Source organism: Gallinula chloropus (assembly GCF_964237585.1).
Source record: "Gallinula chloropus genome assembly, chromosome: 1".
Classification (NCBI taxonomy): domain Eukaryota; kingdom Metazoa; phylum Chordata; class Aves; order Gruiformes; family Rallidae; genus Gallinula; species Gallinula chloropus.
This window is the reverse complement of record NC_140085.1, coordinates 191,153,541-191,173,176: the sequence shown is the minus strand read 5'-3', so window position 1 is coordinate 191,173,176 and position 19,636 is coordinate 191,153,541. Positions and strand designations below refer to the sequence as shown.

Here is a 19,636-nt window from a genome sequence, read left to right as displayed (position 1 = left end):
TTCACAGCTGTTTCACAGGAAACATTCCACTTTGGAATTGTGCTTAAGAAGAACAAATACATTGAGCATGCTTTTTTTTAAGCTCTGCACAGTAACAAACCAAACGAGGAACATCAGCTGCGAGTTCTCCCAGCGTTCCTACCAACTCTCATCAAATGGCTGGAAAACCCAAGACCCATACATTGCCTCAGAAATATCATCAAATTCTGGTGGTTCTTACTGTGTAATGTCATAAAGATTGCTGCTTGTGTGAAAATATAGCTGTAAGGTTTGTAAATTAAAAAAGTTCATTTAAAAAAAAATCCTAAAAGGTTTTTTAAAAAAAATTAAACAATACAACCCTCCTTACTCAGTTCTGCTACTCAAGAGTAGATTAAGTCATAAAGATGACAATCACCCCAGGGAGGTGGTTGAGTCACCATCCCTGGATGTGTTTAAAAAAAAAAGGGTAGATGAGGTACTTCGGGATATGGTTTAGCTTAGGACAGGAATGGTTGGACTTGATGATCTTAAAGGTCTTTTCCAACCTTGTGATTCTGTGACATGATTAATGCATTAAATCTCACTGTTCTATCTAGGAAGATAAAGCACATTCATAATATTTATTTACCAGCACTAAAAAGTAAATCCAGCTGCAGTCAGAAACTTGATTTTGTTTATAATACACATCTGGTTATCCAAAAATAATAATTCCACACCATTCAATACTAAGGTACAGGATGTTACAGCATTACATGCCACATAACCTGAAAGGCAGTGTCCTTCCTGTGAAGGAACAGTTTATTTTTGCTCTTTACATCCGAAAAATAAATTGTTGGTGATGCAAGTTTAAAACACAGGACTCTGATTTTTAAGAGCAAAACCAGGGTGAGATGCTAATAATTTTCTTTCACTTAATCCCTTCACCATTACAAAATTATTAACCCCAAAAATAAGGCAAGCCCAAAAGGTTTGTTTTCCTCTGAGGACATTCCCAGCCTGTTTTAAGCATCTTTCCTACCCTGCTTTTCTTACATCCCTGCCATTAAGGCATGCCATGTCTGTTAAGGAGCTCATGCATGGTCTGCTTTTTAATAGAGACTTTAGCAGAATAAATGCAGCAGCCACCACACAGTGCTTGGCTATTGATTAGAGACTTGAAAGTCTTACTTACCCCAGCATTCAACAACGTTGTGACAACATTTTTGCCTGGAAGCCCTTGAATTGTAGTTCCTTTTCCAGTAGTTTTTTGCACAACAATCACATTGGGTTTGGATGTCATTGGAATTGTAGTGATTTTGGTTGTAGTTCCTACATTTTTTGTGGGAACAGAAATAACGTGCAGTTTATCACATGTACATTTCCCTCCTCTGTACAAGGTGGTGAGCTATACAGGAATTGCTGTACTTAAATCTGACAGCACAACAGAAAAATAAAAGTGGGCAGCATCTAGAATGTGACTCAACTCAACATATAAGATTAGATTCCCACTCAATAAATCTTTCACCTACAGTAAGTACAGGCATGCCCAGGACAGAGTAATTTATTCTACATTAGGACAGTCAGCCCCTTCTCACAAATTACAGAGCTAATACAGCTTTCAGGCTAATGTCTAACTCTTCAAAGGCTAGAATTAGGGGTGGGGATAAGGACACCACTAATACTCAACTCAAGGTCCTAATTGCACAGACAAATATTCTTCTATAGATAACTTCTGTAGAAGAATCTACGTACCAAGAATGTATCTCCGGTCAAGAGAAATACCAGCTCTCTCTGGCACTGAACTGTTGTAATACAAGTGACCAGTAGTGGATTGAAAGAAGGAAAAGAGAAAAAATATACTATTGTTTTACAATCAGTTCTTAAAAGTTGAATTTAGGAGCGTGGGGGGGTTTTGTTCATTCTCTGAAGAGCTGTGGTGGCTATTTCTGCTTTTTTTTCTCCCAGTATTTAATTAGTTCCATTGCCCATATCAGGTTTTTATTTACTTGCAGTGACAGGTAATTCTGGTCAGCCCTCCACAGGCTACAAGAGCAGATGCACCAATATGTAAGTCATCAGACCACCATTTCAGTATCTACTCAGGTGGCTTTTTACCAACACCTTTCCCTTTCTCCTTGAAGAAAGGACCACTCAGTCACAGCAGAGCTGCAAGCCCAAGGGTTCCCCTCACTACCTTCTACCCAGTAGTCACACCTGTAGATATTTCACTACCAACTTCAAATTAGAAATTCTACTACTTCTGGAAAAGGGAAGACATGCTGAGGCAAAGCAGTAATCTTCTTAATTCTAGTGACTTCCAAGGCATCTAAAGATTGTTCCCTTAGCTAAAAAAACAACCAAAAAAACCCCAAAACCAACTTCCCATTCCCCCCCCCCAAAAAAAAACCAACACCAAAAACCAACAACAAAAGCAGCAGGCATCCTTTCCTTTCCAAACCTGTTTCAAGATATTATATTTATCAGGACCAGCCAAGGGTTTCCTTGCATTCCCTGGTGCTCAGAAGAATGCTACTTACATTTATGTATATACTCACTCAGTGTAGAAATCTTCTTAACAACTCATCACACACCCACAACATGTTAAAATTACTTGTTCCCCAAGAAGCTACCATACCAGCCCTGAAGACTGTTTTGTATGAAACCTGATCTGAAAACCTGAGGTACTTCTACCAGACTACATCCCAGTGTGGGTTTACTGGGTGACTTGTGTGACACAATCCTGGTGCCACGTCACATCTTTGCTAAGCACCAACTTAAAGATAATACTAGGTCGGATTGACAGACTCAGCAGATCTTGCTGTACATGTACACCTAACTAGGAAATGCAGCGGACTGACCTCCGCTGCATTAGCACTGTTAAGAGTCCAAAACAGATACTAAGAAAACATGACTGGTGTGAGTGTGCTTAGTCCTGGTCCTAAAGAGACCCTAAATTTAGAGGGTGTACTGGCAGAGAGCACCAAGGCTGGTCAGCAGATGAACAAATCTAAGCAGCAGGGTCTGCGTAAGGCTGGGAGGAAAAAATTAAGTTAGAACATGGGGTAAGAGAAAGATAGGCTGACACTAATAAAAAAACAAGATAAACTTAACACAGTAGTAGTTCTCCTCCCTCACATCTCTCTCTCTCCTTTCCAGGCTTCCCTCACATTAGACTTTTCCTTCTTAAACACAAGAACCACGGCAATCCTCAAGAACACTTCACCTCCGTAACTTCTACCCATATTCTTCTTCAACTTCAGCTACTTTTCTTCTGAATTAACTTCTCCAACGAAATTCCTAATAGTTATCTGAGGACGTTACTCACAGAAAAGCCCTGAATAATTAGAGTGAGTCTAAAGTCACTTTTGAAACAAGTCTTAATATCGAAGTAATTGCGTGCCTACCAGAAACAATATTACTGCTGATAATCTTCCCTCCCAGTGTGGCCAGTGATTTTGGTACTACAGTAATGATACTACCACTTGTAGTTTTCACATACGTAGCAGCCCCTGGAGTTCCAGCCATCCGAGCTCCTATAGAGGGGCTAACCGTTGGCCGTGTATATGTTGCTTGAGTTCCTGTTTTAATGAGAGAACAAGACAATTCACTGTTAGAACATGCTTCTCTACTAGTACTTGTGGATAAAAAAAAAGAAGTTACTTTAGAAAAAAAGCATTAATTTTATTCAGAGACCCCACACTGAAATTTATTACCAACCTTTACAATTCCCCCACTACTTTTTAAACCTGCAGTGCAAAAGTCAAGCACATGCCAAATTTAATTTAACATATGAGTTTTCTGTATTATTTTACAAAGCGTTCCATAACTGCCATATTTGAATTAACATCCTTGTGCCTGAGATTGTCATTTCAGTAGTTGTTTAGATTCTACCTGTATGTTATCTGCTCCCTTCAAAACCCACATGTAGGGCATCTGGTGACACTACCAGAACTGATCCCTTCCTCTACTGGAAGACACCTACACTCTCACTTCTGTATGATAAATTCTTTATAAAAAGAACATTTCAAATAACTGGTGTGAAGATCAGCTTATGAGAAAAATATAATTCATAATGATAATGCTATTTTAGTGTTCAGCAGTACAGAAGAAACTTCCTGACATGGTATAAACGCTGTTTTTTCCTACCTATTCCTTCTCAGAAAGGGAACTGAATCCACAAAAGAAATTTGCTCAAAATAATAACAGAAGCCAAGAGCTACACAAACACTGTCATTCCATTCTGCTTGTACTGCTACGGATAGTGCACTACAACCCTTAATTGCTAAAGATTATTACAGGGCAAACCAGTTTGCTGTAACAAGAAAGCTACATGTTCAAATCAGAGAGCACAATGCAGGTTTTACCAATTAAATGAACTGCAAAACTGATAGTTTTTTTGAATGTACTTAAGAATGTTTTTTGCACAGTCCTTCAAAAGCTAAAAAAAAAAAGTGTATTAACCATTAATTTATGCTAATATTCCCAACCCATGAAAAGAGTTTTCTGAAGGCTAGGGTAAGTTCTCCTCATGCAAATTCACCATCTGAACAGTCTGTGTTTCTGATCTTTAAAACATCAATACAATTAGATCCCCCGGAAAAACACTGTGAATTTAAAATTCAATTTAACAGCCTTTTTATAAATTCACTGCAGGACTATGAGCAAGTCTTTTCAATTCCACATACATAAAACAGAAATAATGCTGACGTGTCTGCTTGAGGTACCTAAAAAGTTTAATTAATGTAAATCATGTAATATAAGGTGCTACTGAAGTGCAAAGTATAAGTTGCAAGAAAACTTCCTTTAAAATAAACACAGTAGGGAAGGAATGGTCACATTTTTGTGTGCTGATTCAAAAAGACTCTAAGAGGAATAAAAAAAAACCTCAGTGCAAAAATCCTAATATATAAGAAATATAAACAGGACTCTGAACATGCTGTTGCACTCGCTGTTCACAAGAGACAAGTGTGTTTTTTACCCTAATAAACCATGTTTGGTTGCCTGTTTGTCTGGGTTTACCCTCCCTTCCCTTCTCAGAAATGTAACTTACCAGTGGGAGTAGTGACCAGTTTAGTTGTCATGATAGTCCCATTACTGCTAACCACCATAATAGGTGAATTGCTACTGCTGGGCAAGGTCGCTGTAACTGGTTTGGGAAGGATTTTACTGGGCTGCACCTGTTGAGTGATTATTTTAACACCTAGGAAAGGAGAAAGGTCACTGTTAAAATACAGGCACGAAAAGTTACTTTCTGAAATGCTTTCTCAGACCAAGCCCTAGTAGGCAAGTAGCCTTACAAGGCTTCTACTCTGAGCCCATGAATTCTTGATCCTGAAATGAATTAATTTTTTTTTCCTGTTTGGGCTTTTTTTTTGGTGCTTGGGTTGTTGGTTTTGGGTTTTTTTTGTTGTTTTGTAAATAACAAGACAGTCATCATCTTTGCCTTTAATGTGCCTGTTACAATTCCCAGCTGCTCCCACTGAGGCATGGGATTCCATCCCATCATTGATTTGTTGTAGCAATTTTTAACCTTCTCTGTTCCACAACTCAAAAAAATAGAGCATTTCCCAGGAACCAATAGGTTACAACCAATATGGAATCGGTTCATACACAATGAAACATCTAAAAGTGAAATAGCTCATGTATCTAGTTCTGCAATTTCTAGTGAGTCTTAATTAGCCCAGTTGAATTCCATCCCTTTGAATAAGTTAAAAAAGGTTTCTGCACTGAGTATTAGCAGGTGCAAGGAAGCAACTTTAACACTGGCCAGGGGAGGCTGCTTTAAGCCAAGTGCTCTCTTTCCTCTTATTTACTGGTTATCTTAAAGCTACAAAAAATTGGGCAGGAACAAGCTCTGAATAGAATCAGTGAGAACAAGGGACTAGGACTCCCTCTCTTGATTTGTGTAACAGAACAGGACCTCTCCAAGAGGTCACTTCTTGGTCACAAACAAGGAGATTCATGTCATCCAGTCAAGAACTATGTCCAGGATGTTTGATTCTTGACTTCTGTTCCATGATGATGTAAATCCATTGTGTTGGTCAAAGGCCACAGAACACCCAACCTGAATTATTCCCACCTAAATGTAGACACTTATATTCCTACACAAGTATTTCTAGGTGAACAATTTTATCTACTTGGGATGTGAAACATCCTCCAGAGATGTCTTTTTCTTTCTATGCTGACTATAAAGGCAGTGAAAGAGCAAGTAAGCCCCAGGCTGAACTAATCACAGAGTCATAAGGTTAAAAAAGCCCTTTAAGATCATTAAGTCTAACCATTCCTGTCCTGTGCTAAACCATATCTCTAAGTACCTGATTTACCCATCTGTTAAACACATCCTGGGAAGGTGACTCAACCACTTCCCTGGGCAGCCTGTTCCAGGCCCTGACGACTACTTCAGGGAAAAACTTTTTCCTAACATCTGATCTGACCCTGCCCTGGTGCAGCTTGAGGTCATTTCCCCTTGTCCCATCTCCTGTTACCTGGCTGAAGAGACCATCGCCCACCTCTCTAGACCCCTCCCTTCAGGCAGTTGTAGGCAGTGATGAGGTCTCCCCTCAGCCTCCTCTTCTCCAGGCTAAACATCCCCAGCTCCCTCAGCAGCTGCTCATAGGATTTGCCCTCTAGCCCCTATGAAGCTAGGAAAGAGAAATTGAATCTTCTGCATCATCCAGACACAAAACCAGACGAAATCCAAAGTCTCTGTGACAACTGACTCACATCTTCCAGAAAGAACAGGGATTTTCAAAGAAACTTCAACTAAAAAGCACATTGAGCCTAAACCCAAGGTAGAAAGCAAGGAGTGAAGCTCTTAATGATCAAATACTGTTCAGTGGGTGGAGAAGGGAGGTCTCATCTGTCTTCATCAGTATATATTGTGTGTTCTGAGGCAGTAGTCTGATAATCCCAAAGGAAGTTTGTCAAAGGACAGGAGTAGGGCTGTTTATTTTTTCATTCTATGGTCTGTTTTAAAACTCTGCTCTAAATTGTATAAATATAAAACAGCAATTTTACTGGCATTATTAATATAAAGTATGGACATAAAAATACTTTGCACTTTTATAGCACTTCTTCCTTTAGAATCTGGTAATTGTGCAAGCGTTCGTTCTTACTACATCTCAGAGAGACAACTGTATTCTACACCAGAATAAAGCCATGATAGAAAGATTAAACGACTTGCCCAAAGTCAACTGAATGAATCAATGTTACAAAAAGAATCTAGTCCAAATTCCAGTCTCAGATCTAATTGTATTTGTTTTGACAAAAAAGTAGGTTTTAACTTCTCTACTCAAGAAAAGAATCAAAGCATAGATTAGCTTCTTTTTTCAGTTGAACACCTCTTGGATCTTCAGAAAACTGGTGTCTTCCAGACTGCCATTCATGTTACTGTTTGAGGATACTTACATACCTTTCAGTCTCTAAAGATAAAACATTTCTTCCTAAAGCATGGTCTGTAATGCCTGAACCAAACAGGAAGAGTGACAGAACCATAGTCTACAATTACAGTAGCTGAAAACATGAAGACATCCTTCACTATCTACTCACATCCAGGTTCCACACCAAATTTTGTACTCAAACAATTTCAGAGAATCATAGAATATACTGAGTTGGAAGGGACCCATAAGGATCATCAGGTCCAACTCCTAACATTATACCTTAACGATAGCTCCCCATGCACATTTTGGGACAGAATTCTGCCCTGCTTTCATGAATTGTGGTTACACCTCACCAATATGACCCAAGATTAACTCCAACTACCTGATTCCTGTTTGATCTGAATGGTGGGCTTGATGCCAGGTGGCAACTGAGGTTGCTGTGGCTGCTGTTGAGCTACAGAAGTCTGCACCAGCTGTTGCTGCTGCTGCTGTTGTTGCTGTTGCTGCTGCTGCTGCTGCTGGGCCTGTTGTATTTGGTGCAGCTGCTGTTTGGGGGACTGCTGATGCTGTTTGGGAAACTGTGCTAAGATCTGAGTTGGATTTCCAACCAGACCTTTTGGGGAAGGTAGTCTGGTAGAGGCAACCTTAATGGCCGATGTAGATACGCCTGTGAAAGAGTAAATGGTTTGAGATTGAATAGTGCAACACAACAGAAAAATATCACAATTTCTTAAATACTTTTGGATTTAAACTGTCTTTACTACTGAAATATGCAGAGATATGAGTGAGGAAAAGCTCCCACCCAGCAAAAGCACCTTATTCAGAGCCAAGGGAGCTTTACACAGATTTTCAACGTGGCAGCAGCTAATGGGAAGGTTACGATACCAGTCTGCTTCCTGCACCTCTGGTGGTACAAATAATACACAAATCTTTTCAAAGCCTGATCTTCAAGCTTCAAGAAAGCAAAATATCTACAGTTTGAAAATGATAACTACAAAAAGCTAGCATATGAGGGTGACAAATATCAAACCCATCAACATTAAAAGGGACTACCTCTTAGTAGTCAATGTAATTTTAAAAGAATAAATCAAGTGATGCAACATGACCTAGAAAACTGTGGAACACATTTTTCTGTGCTGTTAGGCTAGGTGACCTTGCAGGTAATAAAGTTATGAAAACAAATTTGCAGTAAGATGGAAAGCTCCCAAATAAATATTAATACTTATTTCTGTAACTCCCTTACACAGTAGTCACAATATTTCCAGCAAAATTTGGCTTCATCTGTAATTTTAAACTGCACATGCATAAGCACCAAAAAAAGACTAACATTAAGTTGGTTGAAAACTGCCTTCATGAGACACCAAATCCCAGCTGTAGTGGAAAATGGAAAGAAAATCTCCTCTCTTAATTCTCCACATTTACAGATGGCAATGATCATCATAAGCTACAATTCTGGCAACCTAAATAAGCAACCCTTTTCTCACTGCATCATCTAAGATGGTTTCTCAATTGCCTTGGTCAGCCATTTTCATTCAGAAATTTAACTTACTAGTTGGGAGTGATTATCAGTTTATGTCACAAAATGTTTCACCACCATCTTTTGCAGCGACAGTCTTGAGGCAGGGGGTGGGGAAGGAGGGTGAAGTTAAGAGGTATTCCACCTCACGTTTCAGTATTGCAGCTTCTACCATGATCAAACCCAACCAAAAATCCACAGTTCAAACAATATGAAACTCTGCTTTGTAGATCAGTATCCTCAGGACCTGATTAACAGAAGCACTGTGGACGGCAAAATACCTCCTCAGCCTTGACTCGGATGCCCAACTTTTTGCAGAATGGAACAAGAATGTAAATATGAAAAGGAAAAATAGCTGTGTGACACTTGTCAGGCAGAGTATTTTTCAACTGTTGGTCACTGAGGCCCTTTCACTCATCCACAGCTTCCCTTCCCAATGGTTAGGTAGTGGCTGCTGTGTTCAATCAGTAGAGTTAGCATATGTAGTTGGGAATTAAAATTCCTAATCCAGGCTCACTCATGTCTTAATTTTTAAGGACTTGAAAACTGAGATGCTGATAAAACACACATGTAAAAAGATGTAAGCTCTTCTCTACCTTTCAGAATGGTCTTGAAGATTAGTTAACATAAGAAATACCTTAAAGACTGGGAATGTCAAGCATATGCTGTATTTATTTGATGTTAACTTTGCATGTCTTTGTAAATCCGGCTTCAAGAGAAGGAATCACTTTCAAATATTGGAAGCAACCCTTTCTCCTGCACCAGAGTTCTTAAATCAAATCATTTTCAGGCTATAGTGTTTTAATGTTGCAAGTAAAAGCTTTCAAATGAAAAGCTATACCATGCCATCTCTCCACATTCTCTTCAAAAAGACCATCTGCACATTAATTGAAGTAAAGCATGAAGGAGTTCAACTAGAACTTTTGAGGAACATGCTTGGATTAGTTTCATCTGTAGACTTTTCATGCCCCCTGTGCTTTACTCATCACACACAAACGTAACTGCACTTCCCCAGTGCTATTCTCAAAAAAGTAAGCCCAAATTTATCACTAAATGTTATTGTCATACCTTGTGCTACTGTTGACATAACCACTGATGGTGTGGATGACACTACAGCAGTCACAGCAATAGTACTGGCAGTACAGGAGGGAGTGGAACAGCTGCTGCTGCTGCTGCTACTGACCAAAGAGGACTGAGAAGCAGTTATAACCACCGGTTGCTTTTGAGTAGTGGAGGCAATGACTGACGTTGGGACAAGTTTCGTAACTGCTGCATAGTTGTGGGACTTTGAAAGGATGTTGGGTACAAAAGTTGAGCTTGGAGAGGTGGTTACTATTATCACCTGAAAGAAGAAAGAGAAGAAGAAATTTATGTGTTCTTTGAATTTGTTTTTTAAAAGCGTAACATTTCAGTAATTTATCTGCCTACATGCATTTAATTTAGGGATCCAAGTTCAGTAAGACCACTGAAGTGTCATAGTAACATTTACTAGTAACAAAAAATAGTAATTAGTTTAAAAAAACCCGGTGATAAACATTTCTTTAAAATTAGGCAGGCTTTTTTTGAGGAAAGCAATTACTATCTAATTAAAGTAGCATTATCTCATGTGTGAAGACAAACAGACAGGAATGAACTGCTTAGCTTCATTAAATTGGGCCAGGAAGCCTGAAGCCCATTTAATATGTAACTGAAGGTAGTTCAGGCAAATTTTAAACACTATTCTCCCAAACCCACCATCGAGAAATGGCAATGAGAGAACAGATGATATTTTCTTTTTCTCTTAAACAATTAGTGAGCAGTTGCTGAGTCAGTAATGGGAAATAGTTTTGATCCACAAGGCTGTAAACAATATTTCATCAGTGAAAAATCTGGTTTAAGCTTAGAACAATTCCTGCTTTAATTAGTGCTCTCAGTAACAAGAAATTCTTTCTCTGTCCATTTGTCTAAAGACAATAAAAGATTACCCCTAGTGCAAGTTACAATTACAACACCACAAATCTGATTTGACATGGAAAAACATTACAACGTTTGAAGAGGTCTGTTCTTACACAACTGACCTAGAAAACTAAGCATTTCTTAAGTACTGAATATGGGGACTGTTTAAATAATGACATTCCTTTTCTTCTGCTTATATATATTTCCTTGTATGTATAAACACAGTTAAAATAGAAACACGCAGCACAGAAATACAAATATTTTCAGTTCACCATGGAAGAACATTGAGATATTTTTTTAAGATGCAACTGTCCCAATAAAAACTTCATTTATTAAGAAACTCGAAAATTAAAACTTAAATGATGTGATGTAACAAAAGCCCATTTTAAAAAAAGGCACAGAAGTTGTAAAGAAAACCTGGGTCAACTCAAATAAAAAAGCCTCACATTACTACCCAAGAACTACTGAAACTATGTCTGATAAAGAAATATGATAATGGCACCAGAAGTAGGTTTATGTGACAGATCAAACAGTAAGAGATTAAGAATTTTGTAGTAACTTTTTGAAAGATAACCACATGGATGGAGTAAAACCAATAAATTTCACCGCCATGGCTGTCTCTCCTTTCCCCACAGTTCTTAGTTTTATGGTTCTCACTAGCTAAGCCTTGATCTGAGGGAAGACCTTCCTCCCTCCATGAGCTACACCACCCCAACTGAACAATGCTTGAAGGAAAGGTTTTAACTGAACAATGCTTGAAGGAAAGGTTCTCACATCTGATGCTGCACCACTTCATCACATTCTCCAGGGAGGATGTTTTCCTCTGCGTCACTCTTTATTTTTGCCTTCTGCCTAACCTTGATTGAATCAAAACACCCTTGTGAATTTGCTCTCGGGCTATGACCACGCAGACGAGCTGAACACAACACAGCTTGATGCTGGTGCAAGGGTTGCAGGAGAAAAGATGCTTCAGTGTGCCTCCAGAGTTTTATTCTGTTTCTTAACTAGTCAGTTAATGCTAGAAACACTTCCCAAGTGTTTGAATTTTAGGGACAGCACCATTCCACCCAGGAAAATTTAGAAATACAATCAAAAGACAGCTTGCAGTTAAAAAGGGCAGATTATTCATACTAAGCTTCCTCTATAATCTACAGTGCAACGGGGCAAGTTTGGTATCCTAAGTACAGATACATAGGATGACTTTGGGCATAATCACAACTCCTGAACACCACTGCTGTTCATTCAAAGGCAGCAACAAAACCATCAGCCCAAGATTATCACTTAAAACCACTTTATTTATTTAACCACACTAGGAAAAAAAATTATCTTGCAAAGTTTTATAGTTAAACAATGGTCCCATTCTGTTTCTTCTTTGGAAATTAACACATCAGAACAAAGCCTGGTGATTTTTCTGTATGAAGTGTACCCAGAAAACAGACTTTGGGGGTAAAATTTTGTATTGAAGTATTAAAGCTTAAATTATTAAATTATATTTTTGAGGTACTATTTTCTCATGTATGTTGAAACAATCAAAATAACATCATCATGAGTACCTGCATCTCATTTTTTACAGCAGAAAAACTGCCTGATTAAAAAAAATAACATAAAAAAGGCAGTTTGGTTTATTTTGTTGTTACTGATTTTAATTGTTAAGGTAAAAACTAAGGTAACATAACACTGAAATTGGTCCTGTCAGCTCTATTTTGAGAGACATCAAAACCAAGTCCCTGAAGAAATAAAGGCATTAACTGCCAGGAGCTCCACTAGCTAGATCCCTTCTGTGTCCTAGACAGAGGGCTTTATAATAAGAGAATTCAGAAATTGGAGCTGTGACATTATTAGTTGTTACGACAAATCTTCCTCCAACCTACGAAAATGTCAAAACAATTCAGGGAGCTGGCATGCAGGAACGAAGACTTTCATTCATCTCCAATAACTTCACTCCTATCCAACTGCACTTGTTTAAAACAGTACATTTCCAATTTGAGTCTTAACAAGCCTGACATTTAATTTAAAGCTACTAAAAGGGATTTCTCCCACCAAAATGATCTGGTTACGTATTTCAGCATATCTTAAATCGAACAAAAGAGGGCAGTGTGACACGTTTGGATCCAAACACACTACAGCTCCCTAATGAAACAAGGGATGATTTTCCTGCTGTTGGGGATTAGTAAGAAAGGAAAAAAAAGACTGTGGAAAGCAAACCCTACAATTTCCATGCCAGAACAAGCAGAGATACAACTGCAGGGAAGCAGTCCATTCTCTTCCTTCTGAAGATTTAAGACACCTTTATCTACCGTGATATATAACACTCAATAAACTTGCCATTTAAGGCAAAAAAAAATTTAGGCTCATCTCTTGTGCAGGAAGAAAAGAGCCATGGGATGGGTCAGTTAAGCCCTATCCTACCAGCAGATTTGCTGTGTTGGATGCAGGATGTTTTATTTGATGGTAGACACTCACTCACAAACTCCTATACATGTCTTCAGGGACAAAAATCTGATTAAGGACACTGTTAAAGAACAGTGAATCAAATGGATGCATCAAAGAACTCTGAAGTGTGAAAAGGCCAGAAAGCAAATTCCTTATTGCACACTACTTCAGTTAATCTTCCTTGGTTTTAAAGGTTCCAAAAAACCAGGACATGGGAACTCTGCTAATCCAAAGAAAGAGTCATAAAACAATTAAGAAGACGAACAGAACAAACACTCTGTGAAGGTCTGAGCTCAGCAGTCAAACTCTCAGAGTTGGAAAAAAAATGCTTGTTAGTGGCCAGCCTACCATCAGCCTGTATCAAGGCCAAATTAATTCCACAGATACCTCCCCCCCGACAAGTCTGCCTTAATTAATAACTGTACCAAGAATGAATTTGGTCTGAGCCATTAATCTTTCTTTTTAAGAACAAAAAGTAGACACATCTGAAATGCTTCCTAAGGCATGGGAAAATAGTTATGCTGTCTATCAGACACATAAAAATCTGAGTCCATTACAATGTTTTGAGGCAGAAAACCTTTTCTACACGCTGCATTCTGGTGAAAGCTGGGCACAATCAGCTGAAATAAAACAACTGATCTTGACCACTGTAACACTGTTATGTAGAATGAGACATGGCACACTAGTACTGAAAGGAAAATAAAGCACCCCAGTCCTTAATCAGCTCTGAGAATAAGCTTTATAGACCCCATAAATAGTCTCATGGTAAAAGATTTGGCATGGTAAAGCCTGTGCCACCTCTCCTGGAATTCTACTACTGCAAAGAATAATTACAAATAAGGAAAATAGAAATAAGAAAGATTACCTTTGACCAATAGTTGTTACCATCTGATGGCTGTTCAGTGGCCTATGTGATCCAGTTCTCAGTGGACTAGTGTCCATATCACAAAACCCAACACCACAAATGGTACTAACTGGCAACCTTGTTGGCAGTCTCACCAGAGAGGCCAAGAATTGAATGAGCATGGAGACTGAATCCCCTCTCATCCCTAGAAGTGGTCCCTTCAGGTCAGGGTTGAGGCACATTGGTGGGGCAGTCTGGGGGAAGCTTGCACTCCCGCTGCCTGTGCTGTACCTGTTCTGTGGATAAAAAGAGGGCTTCAGTCTCCACGGCTGTCAATCCAGGTCCTTTCACACACAGGTGAACTAAATTCATACAAGAGTTTGGTTTTTCTCTTTGTTCGTTTTAAAAGAGGGATTACCTTATCCCAAGTGCAATCCTTAAAAAAACAGCTAGACAGTTCACAGAAAGGAAGAGTCAAACATCACATCTTATTCATTGATACAACCAGAATAAAGTAACATTTGGCAGCTTCCCCCGCATACCTTCTGTGTTGTTGTGTTTGTTGTCTGCGTTGAGGGCTTAGTGAAGGTTATTTTCACAGGCGACATGTGTGGTGGTAAGGAGTTGGCAATGCTCTGCATTATATTACTCATCTTGGGGCTGCCACTTACAGGCACTGTGATAGTTTTAGTGACAGGAGTCACCGCCTTCGGGACTTCTTTCAGGAGAACAGGGGAAGAACTGGAAGAATTCGTTCGCCGTCTTTTGCGAGGCTTTTCATCATCATCTGAGCAGCTGACACCTGGAAAAGAAGTGCTTTTTCTAAATTATATTTTCCCCATCTGCAGCTCTCAGTGCTTTACAACGCACTACGAGCTTGCTTGTACCCACTTACAAAGAAGATAAAAAGAAATAGAGGATAAATTACACCTTATGGTCACAACCAACCTGTATCACATCACAGATGGTCTTAGTCCTTGATGTAGACCACATAGTGCCATAAAGCAAAGAAACACGACCCAAAAAAAGCCAAGCTACTCTGTTACCGTGTGACTTCATTCAGTTTAAGAGACTAAAAGAACATAAGAGTCAGTACAGGGATTTTATTCTGTCTCCAGAAGTTTGACTAATGAGACTATGCACACGAGGGAGCTGGAATAACATCACACACATTTCAGAGTAAAACTCTACACTACACTGTTGCTATTGTTGCTGGTTTTGTTTGGAGCAACTGGAAGTTTATCCTCCTGTAGCCATCGCTACACCTCTGTACCTGCCTTCATGCTATGCTCATCACCACAGCACCCTTCTCCCTTTCACCTCAACGCAGCCTCCCGAGATCCTTTTTTTTCCTTGGGACATACTTTAACTATGAAGGTCAAACCTCTCTTTATCAGTTTCTGCCCTATTTGTTGCCTTTGGTGCAACAGATATAAACCAGCACCTAACACAATCATGGAAAATGAAAGAAATCTGGCCTCAAAGGAGTTCATTCTTCCTCAGGTATTCTACTGCACACACAGACAAAAAATATCTGCTGCAATATTTAGCTGAGCAAAGGGTAACAGCACGATCTTAAATCCCTGTGAAACTTTCCAAAGTTGGCAGTAGGTTCCTAAATTGAATGTTACAGAAAGACACAGTTTAATAACCTTGGAAAACTCTTACAGGTGTTGGGTAGCATTTCTGTTTGCCAAATTAGCTGGCATTAAACAGTTTACAAAACCAGAGATAAGCCAAAAACACACAATCCCCACTTTGCAGAGGAAGACTGAAGATCTTGTTCTATATGCCTGGGGCTTAAAAGTGCAAAACACTGTCACAGCAAAAAGCAGTCTTGCTGGTAACCCAAGCAAACTCAGTTGGGTTGGGAAGCCAATTAGGGTCAAGATCTAATTAGGGTCAATCTCTAATTAAAATAATTAAATATTCTGGCATTTTGAAAGGGAAGATGCAGGAACTAACATGGACAAGAAAGCGCCCGGTAGCACAGCAAGTGATTTCTGAACAACGGGATTCCCTCTCATTTACAGGTACACTTCAGAAGGCTGACAGCCGGATCCACACAGAGATGGGAAGCTGAACTAGAGATGAGAAGTGAAGGTTCTATTTTTAAGTTTGCTTTGAACTCCAAAAAACCAGTTTTAGATGGCTGCAGCAGTACAGATGGAGCGTGGATCTACGAGTCTGGATTTCAAAGCTCTAATCAGCAAAGTACTTTGTGGCCCTGAACAAGCTGAGCAGAGATCTCCATCTATAAAGCAGAGATTTGGTTACGTGACTTGAAGGTTGATTATGAACAGGCTTCTAAAGCGTTCCTGTGAGTGTCTTATGCAAATCTGTAAGTGTGAGGTCACTAATCACATTGAAAACACACAGGAACTTCAGAATCTCAGAATCTATTTGTATCAAAAAAAAAAAGGATTGGGCTAGAATAGAATCATACAATGGTCTGGCTTGGAAGGGACCCCAAGGATCAGACAGTTCCAATCCCCCTGCCACATGCAGGTCCACCAACCTCCAGGCCTGGAGCTCCACAAGGCTGCCCAGGGCCCCATCCAACCTGGCCTTGAACACTTCCAGAGATGGGGCATCCACCCCCTCTCAGGGCAGCCCGTTCCAGCCCCTCACCACTCTCTCTGTAAAACACTTCCTCCTAATATCTAATCTAAACCTTCCCTCCTTTAGCTTCAAGGGATGTTAGGGCACAGATGTTACATCGGTGGGTCACCAAGAAATACCAAAGCAAAAGCTGTTTTTTGTGGTCCTCACCCATAAAAAAGCCCACCAAACACAATAGAAGAAAGATTAAACTAGCAGAACACTATTTTACATTAAGCACATCTCATTTCTTGTCCTCTTTCCCACTGCTGGGGTTCTGCAAGAATGTTATTACATAACTTCATGTTAGAAATCGCATTTGCACAAAGTTTTCCATGGACATTTAGCCAAAAGGTAACACAGCCCAACCAGAACTCACACTTGACAAGCAAGGAAGCAGAGGCACGGAGAGGTTAATGGCTCAATCAGACTGTGACTGGGATGAGGTCACACAACAGATGACAATAACTCAGGCCTCACGAGTTTGCTCTTAAGCAGGGCTGTTAACACTAAGGTGACTGATGTGACATCCTGAAAGACATATGATTTCTTAAAAAACAAACCAACCCAAAACAACCAAGCAGCATGCAATGTGAGGAAAAAAATGAAATTAGGGGTGGATGGAATAAAAACAAGACCCTCCCATCCCTCTATCATGTGTCTAGGCTGGTTTTATGCTCATTACCATGTAATAATTCAATAGAGATCTAAATTTAATTTTTAAGACATTAAAAATATTTCTACCCTCAATCTTTAAACTAATGCTCAATGATTAGTATACTAAATCAGAAAAAAAGAAAACTCTTGCTGTAAGGGGTTCCATGGTTGATAAAACTGTTCAAGATGGTGGTTTGCAGGTAACATTTTATTTACGTGTAACGTGACGTTTCTGACTAGCTAGAAGATTATACAAACATGCACATAAAGATTAAAATGTTTGAACTATTAGAGGCATCTTTGACAAGCATAAAAATTGCACTGTTGATCTTTGTCACCTGCATTTTGATAAGCACCAAATAAGGACAGAGGGAAACAGTTTTAAGTATTAAAGCTACCTTTGATGACCTGGGCATACGTATGAGGATGTATCCTGCTTATTAACCAAAAAAGATGGGGGAGGAGAGACAAGACAAAAAAACCACTGTTTCTAGAAGTTATGCCTTGCATTTCTGAATTTAAATACAAGATGGGTATCTGGTGGGATTTTGTATGGAGTTTTCACACTTGCCCAGGAATTCAAGCCACACTTAGGTTTGCTTCCAAACAAATGAGGAAACAGACAGATGTAGTTAATGTAAGCATAAAAATGCTTGCCAAACTACTGTGTTCTAGAAAAACCCACCACTCTATGTCAACTGCAGAAGTGGAAAAGAGGGACCCTTCCTATCTCAAGAAATAACTACCATGCATTTCTTTAGCAGAAGGAAGAGCAATGTCTTCTGCAGAAGCAACCAGCAGAGCCACCTTAAAGACAAGTTCTGAAGAAGATGGATTAGAAATCCACTGACAGACAGCAATTCCTGCATTTTATTTTCAAAACACTTCTCAGCCCTGTTGCCCTGGCCATTACTGCTCCCTGCAGCATTTTACAATGAGAGGATTTACCCTGAACACAATTTCTCTGAAAAAGGGAAGCAATAAATTCATTCTTTAGACTAAACGAAGGCGCAAAGACTTGCCCAAGGTCAGAGTGTTTAACTCAGCCCATGCTTCAGCCACAAGACTGTCCCTTTCTTTCCCTTTTGTTAACCAGTTGCTAGGAACACTTACTTTTGACGTAAACAGTACTTCCACTTGGCAAGACGACTACATTGGAGGCTGGACTGGCGGGTCTGGGGGACTTCACTGTTGCTACACTGCCACTTGGAACAGGGGTAGATGTTGGGGTTGAAGTGGTACTTGTGTAGGAATAGCAAACCACCACTGAAGAGGAGAAAAGACACCTTCCATATAACTGAAGTGCAGAATCCCATTATTCTATCACTGTTTTAACAATTGAAATGGAAGCCAAAGACTTATTGGGTCATTATCCACATCTTTGCCTCTGCAATCCTGTTATGGTTGAATACTTCACAGCTTGACCAAAGCATGGCCACAGAATTAACGGCCTTCAACGACAACACAGAAATCTAACCTCCCCTCCTCCCTCCCAAAAATCTGTGCTGCTGATTCTATAATTTCATTTGTATTAATCTGATGGTTTACTTGATAATTTGTTATCTTGAACATTAGCATCAATTCAGTATTTCAATCTTTCTTGTTTTCTGGAAAATAATGTATCTAGACTGGTAACTGACAGAAAACAGCTAGTGGCTCTCCTCAACAGTACATCAGTTGAAGAGACCAATATTCCTTCTGTAACAAAGAACAGATTTTGCTAATCAGCTTTTTAGAACTGTTGCTTATAAATTATGCTACCGTGATCCAGTATTTGTCATAAAAATCAGAAGAAACCAGACTATTTTAAGAAGTGTTACACATTCTCTAGTCACATAAGGCATAATTTGAGCCTGTACAGCCAAGTTAGATGGAATGTGTACTGGCATAATTTAAAAGGCGTAAGGAAAGCAGAAAGTTAACTTGTTATCTTGGTATGTTTAATCTGAAATAAATTTTTTAAAAGAAAAAACAACAAAATGTTCTTGATTTTCACCAAAACCTACTTACATTCTTAAAAGTGTCTGAAACATCTTTCATCACTTGAAGAATTTCACAAAATCTTAAGGCATTGGTCCAAGTTTTTATACTTTATAAAGCTCAACAAATTAACCAGTGAATTTTTCCCCTCCTTTCCTGGCAATTCTGGGAGGTAGGGGTTATTGCAGTCACTGGTGTGCTCACTAACACAAAGCTGTCAGATTAACACTGCAGATGCTGCAAAGGCATCTTTAAAAAGAACCAAACACAACTTGTGTTATATATTCCTATGAATACTGTTCAGTAAGACTCAGAATTTTTTATCAAAAT

At 39.2% G+C, this 19,636-nt stretch overlaps 1 protein-coding gene across 3 annotated transcripts in view; it reads right to left on the bottom strand.

The window, feature by feature from the left end:
• Positions 1-19,636, bottom strand: part of EMSY (EMSY transcriptional repressor, BRCA2 interacting) — a gene marked incomplete at its 5' end in the record, with an annotated part of 41,501 nt that overhangs the window by 13,260 nt on the left and 8,605 nt on the right. For all 3 annotated transcript variants that reach the window (XM_084270161.1, XM_084270163.1, XM_084270162.1), the window contains 7 exons: positions 1,154-1,290; positions 3,366-3,539; positions 5,012-5,161; positions 7,723-8,007; positions 9,925-10,198; positions 14,611-14,870; positions 18,440-18,592. In XM_084270161.1, the coding sequence (XP_084126287.1) occupies positions 1,154-1,290; positions 3,366-3,539; positions 5,012-5,161; positions 7,723-8,007; positions 9,925-10,198; positions 14,611-14,870; positions 18,440-18,592 (1,433 nt within the window). The remainder of the gene's footprint in view (positions 1-1,153; positions 1,291-3,365; positions 3,540-5,011; positions 5,162-7,722; positions 8,008-9,924; positions 10,199-14,610; positions 14,871-18,439; positions 18,593-19,636) is intronic.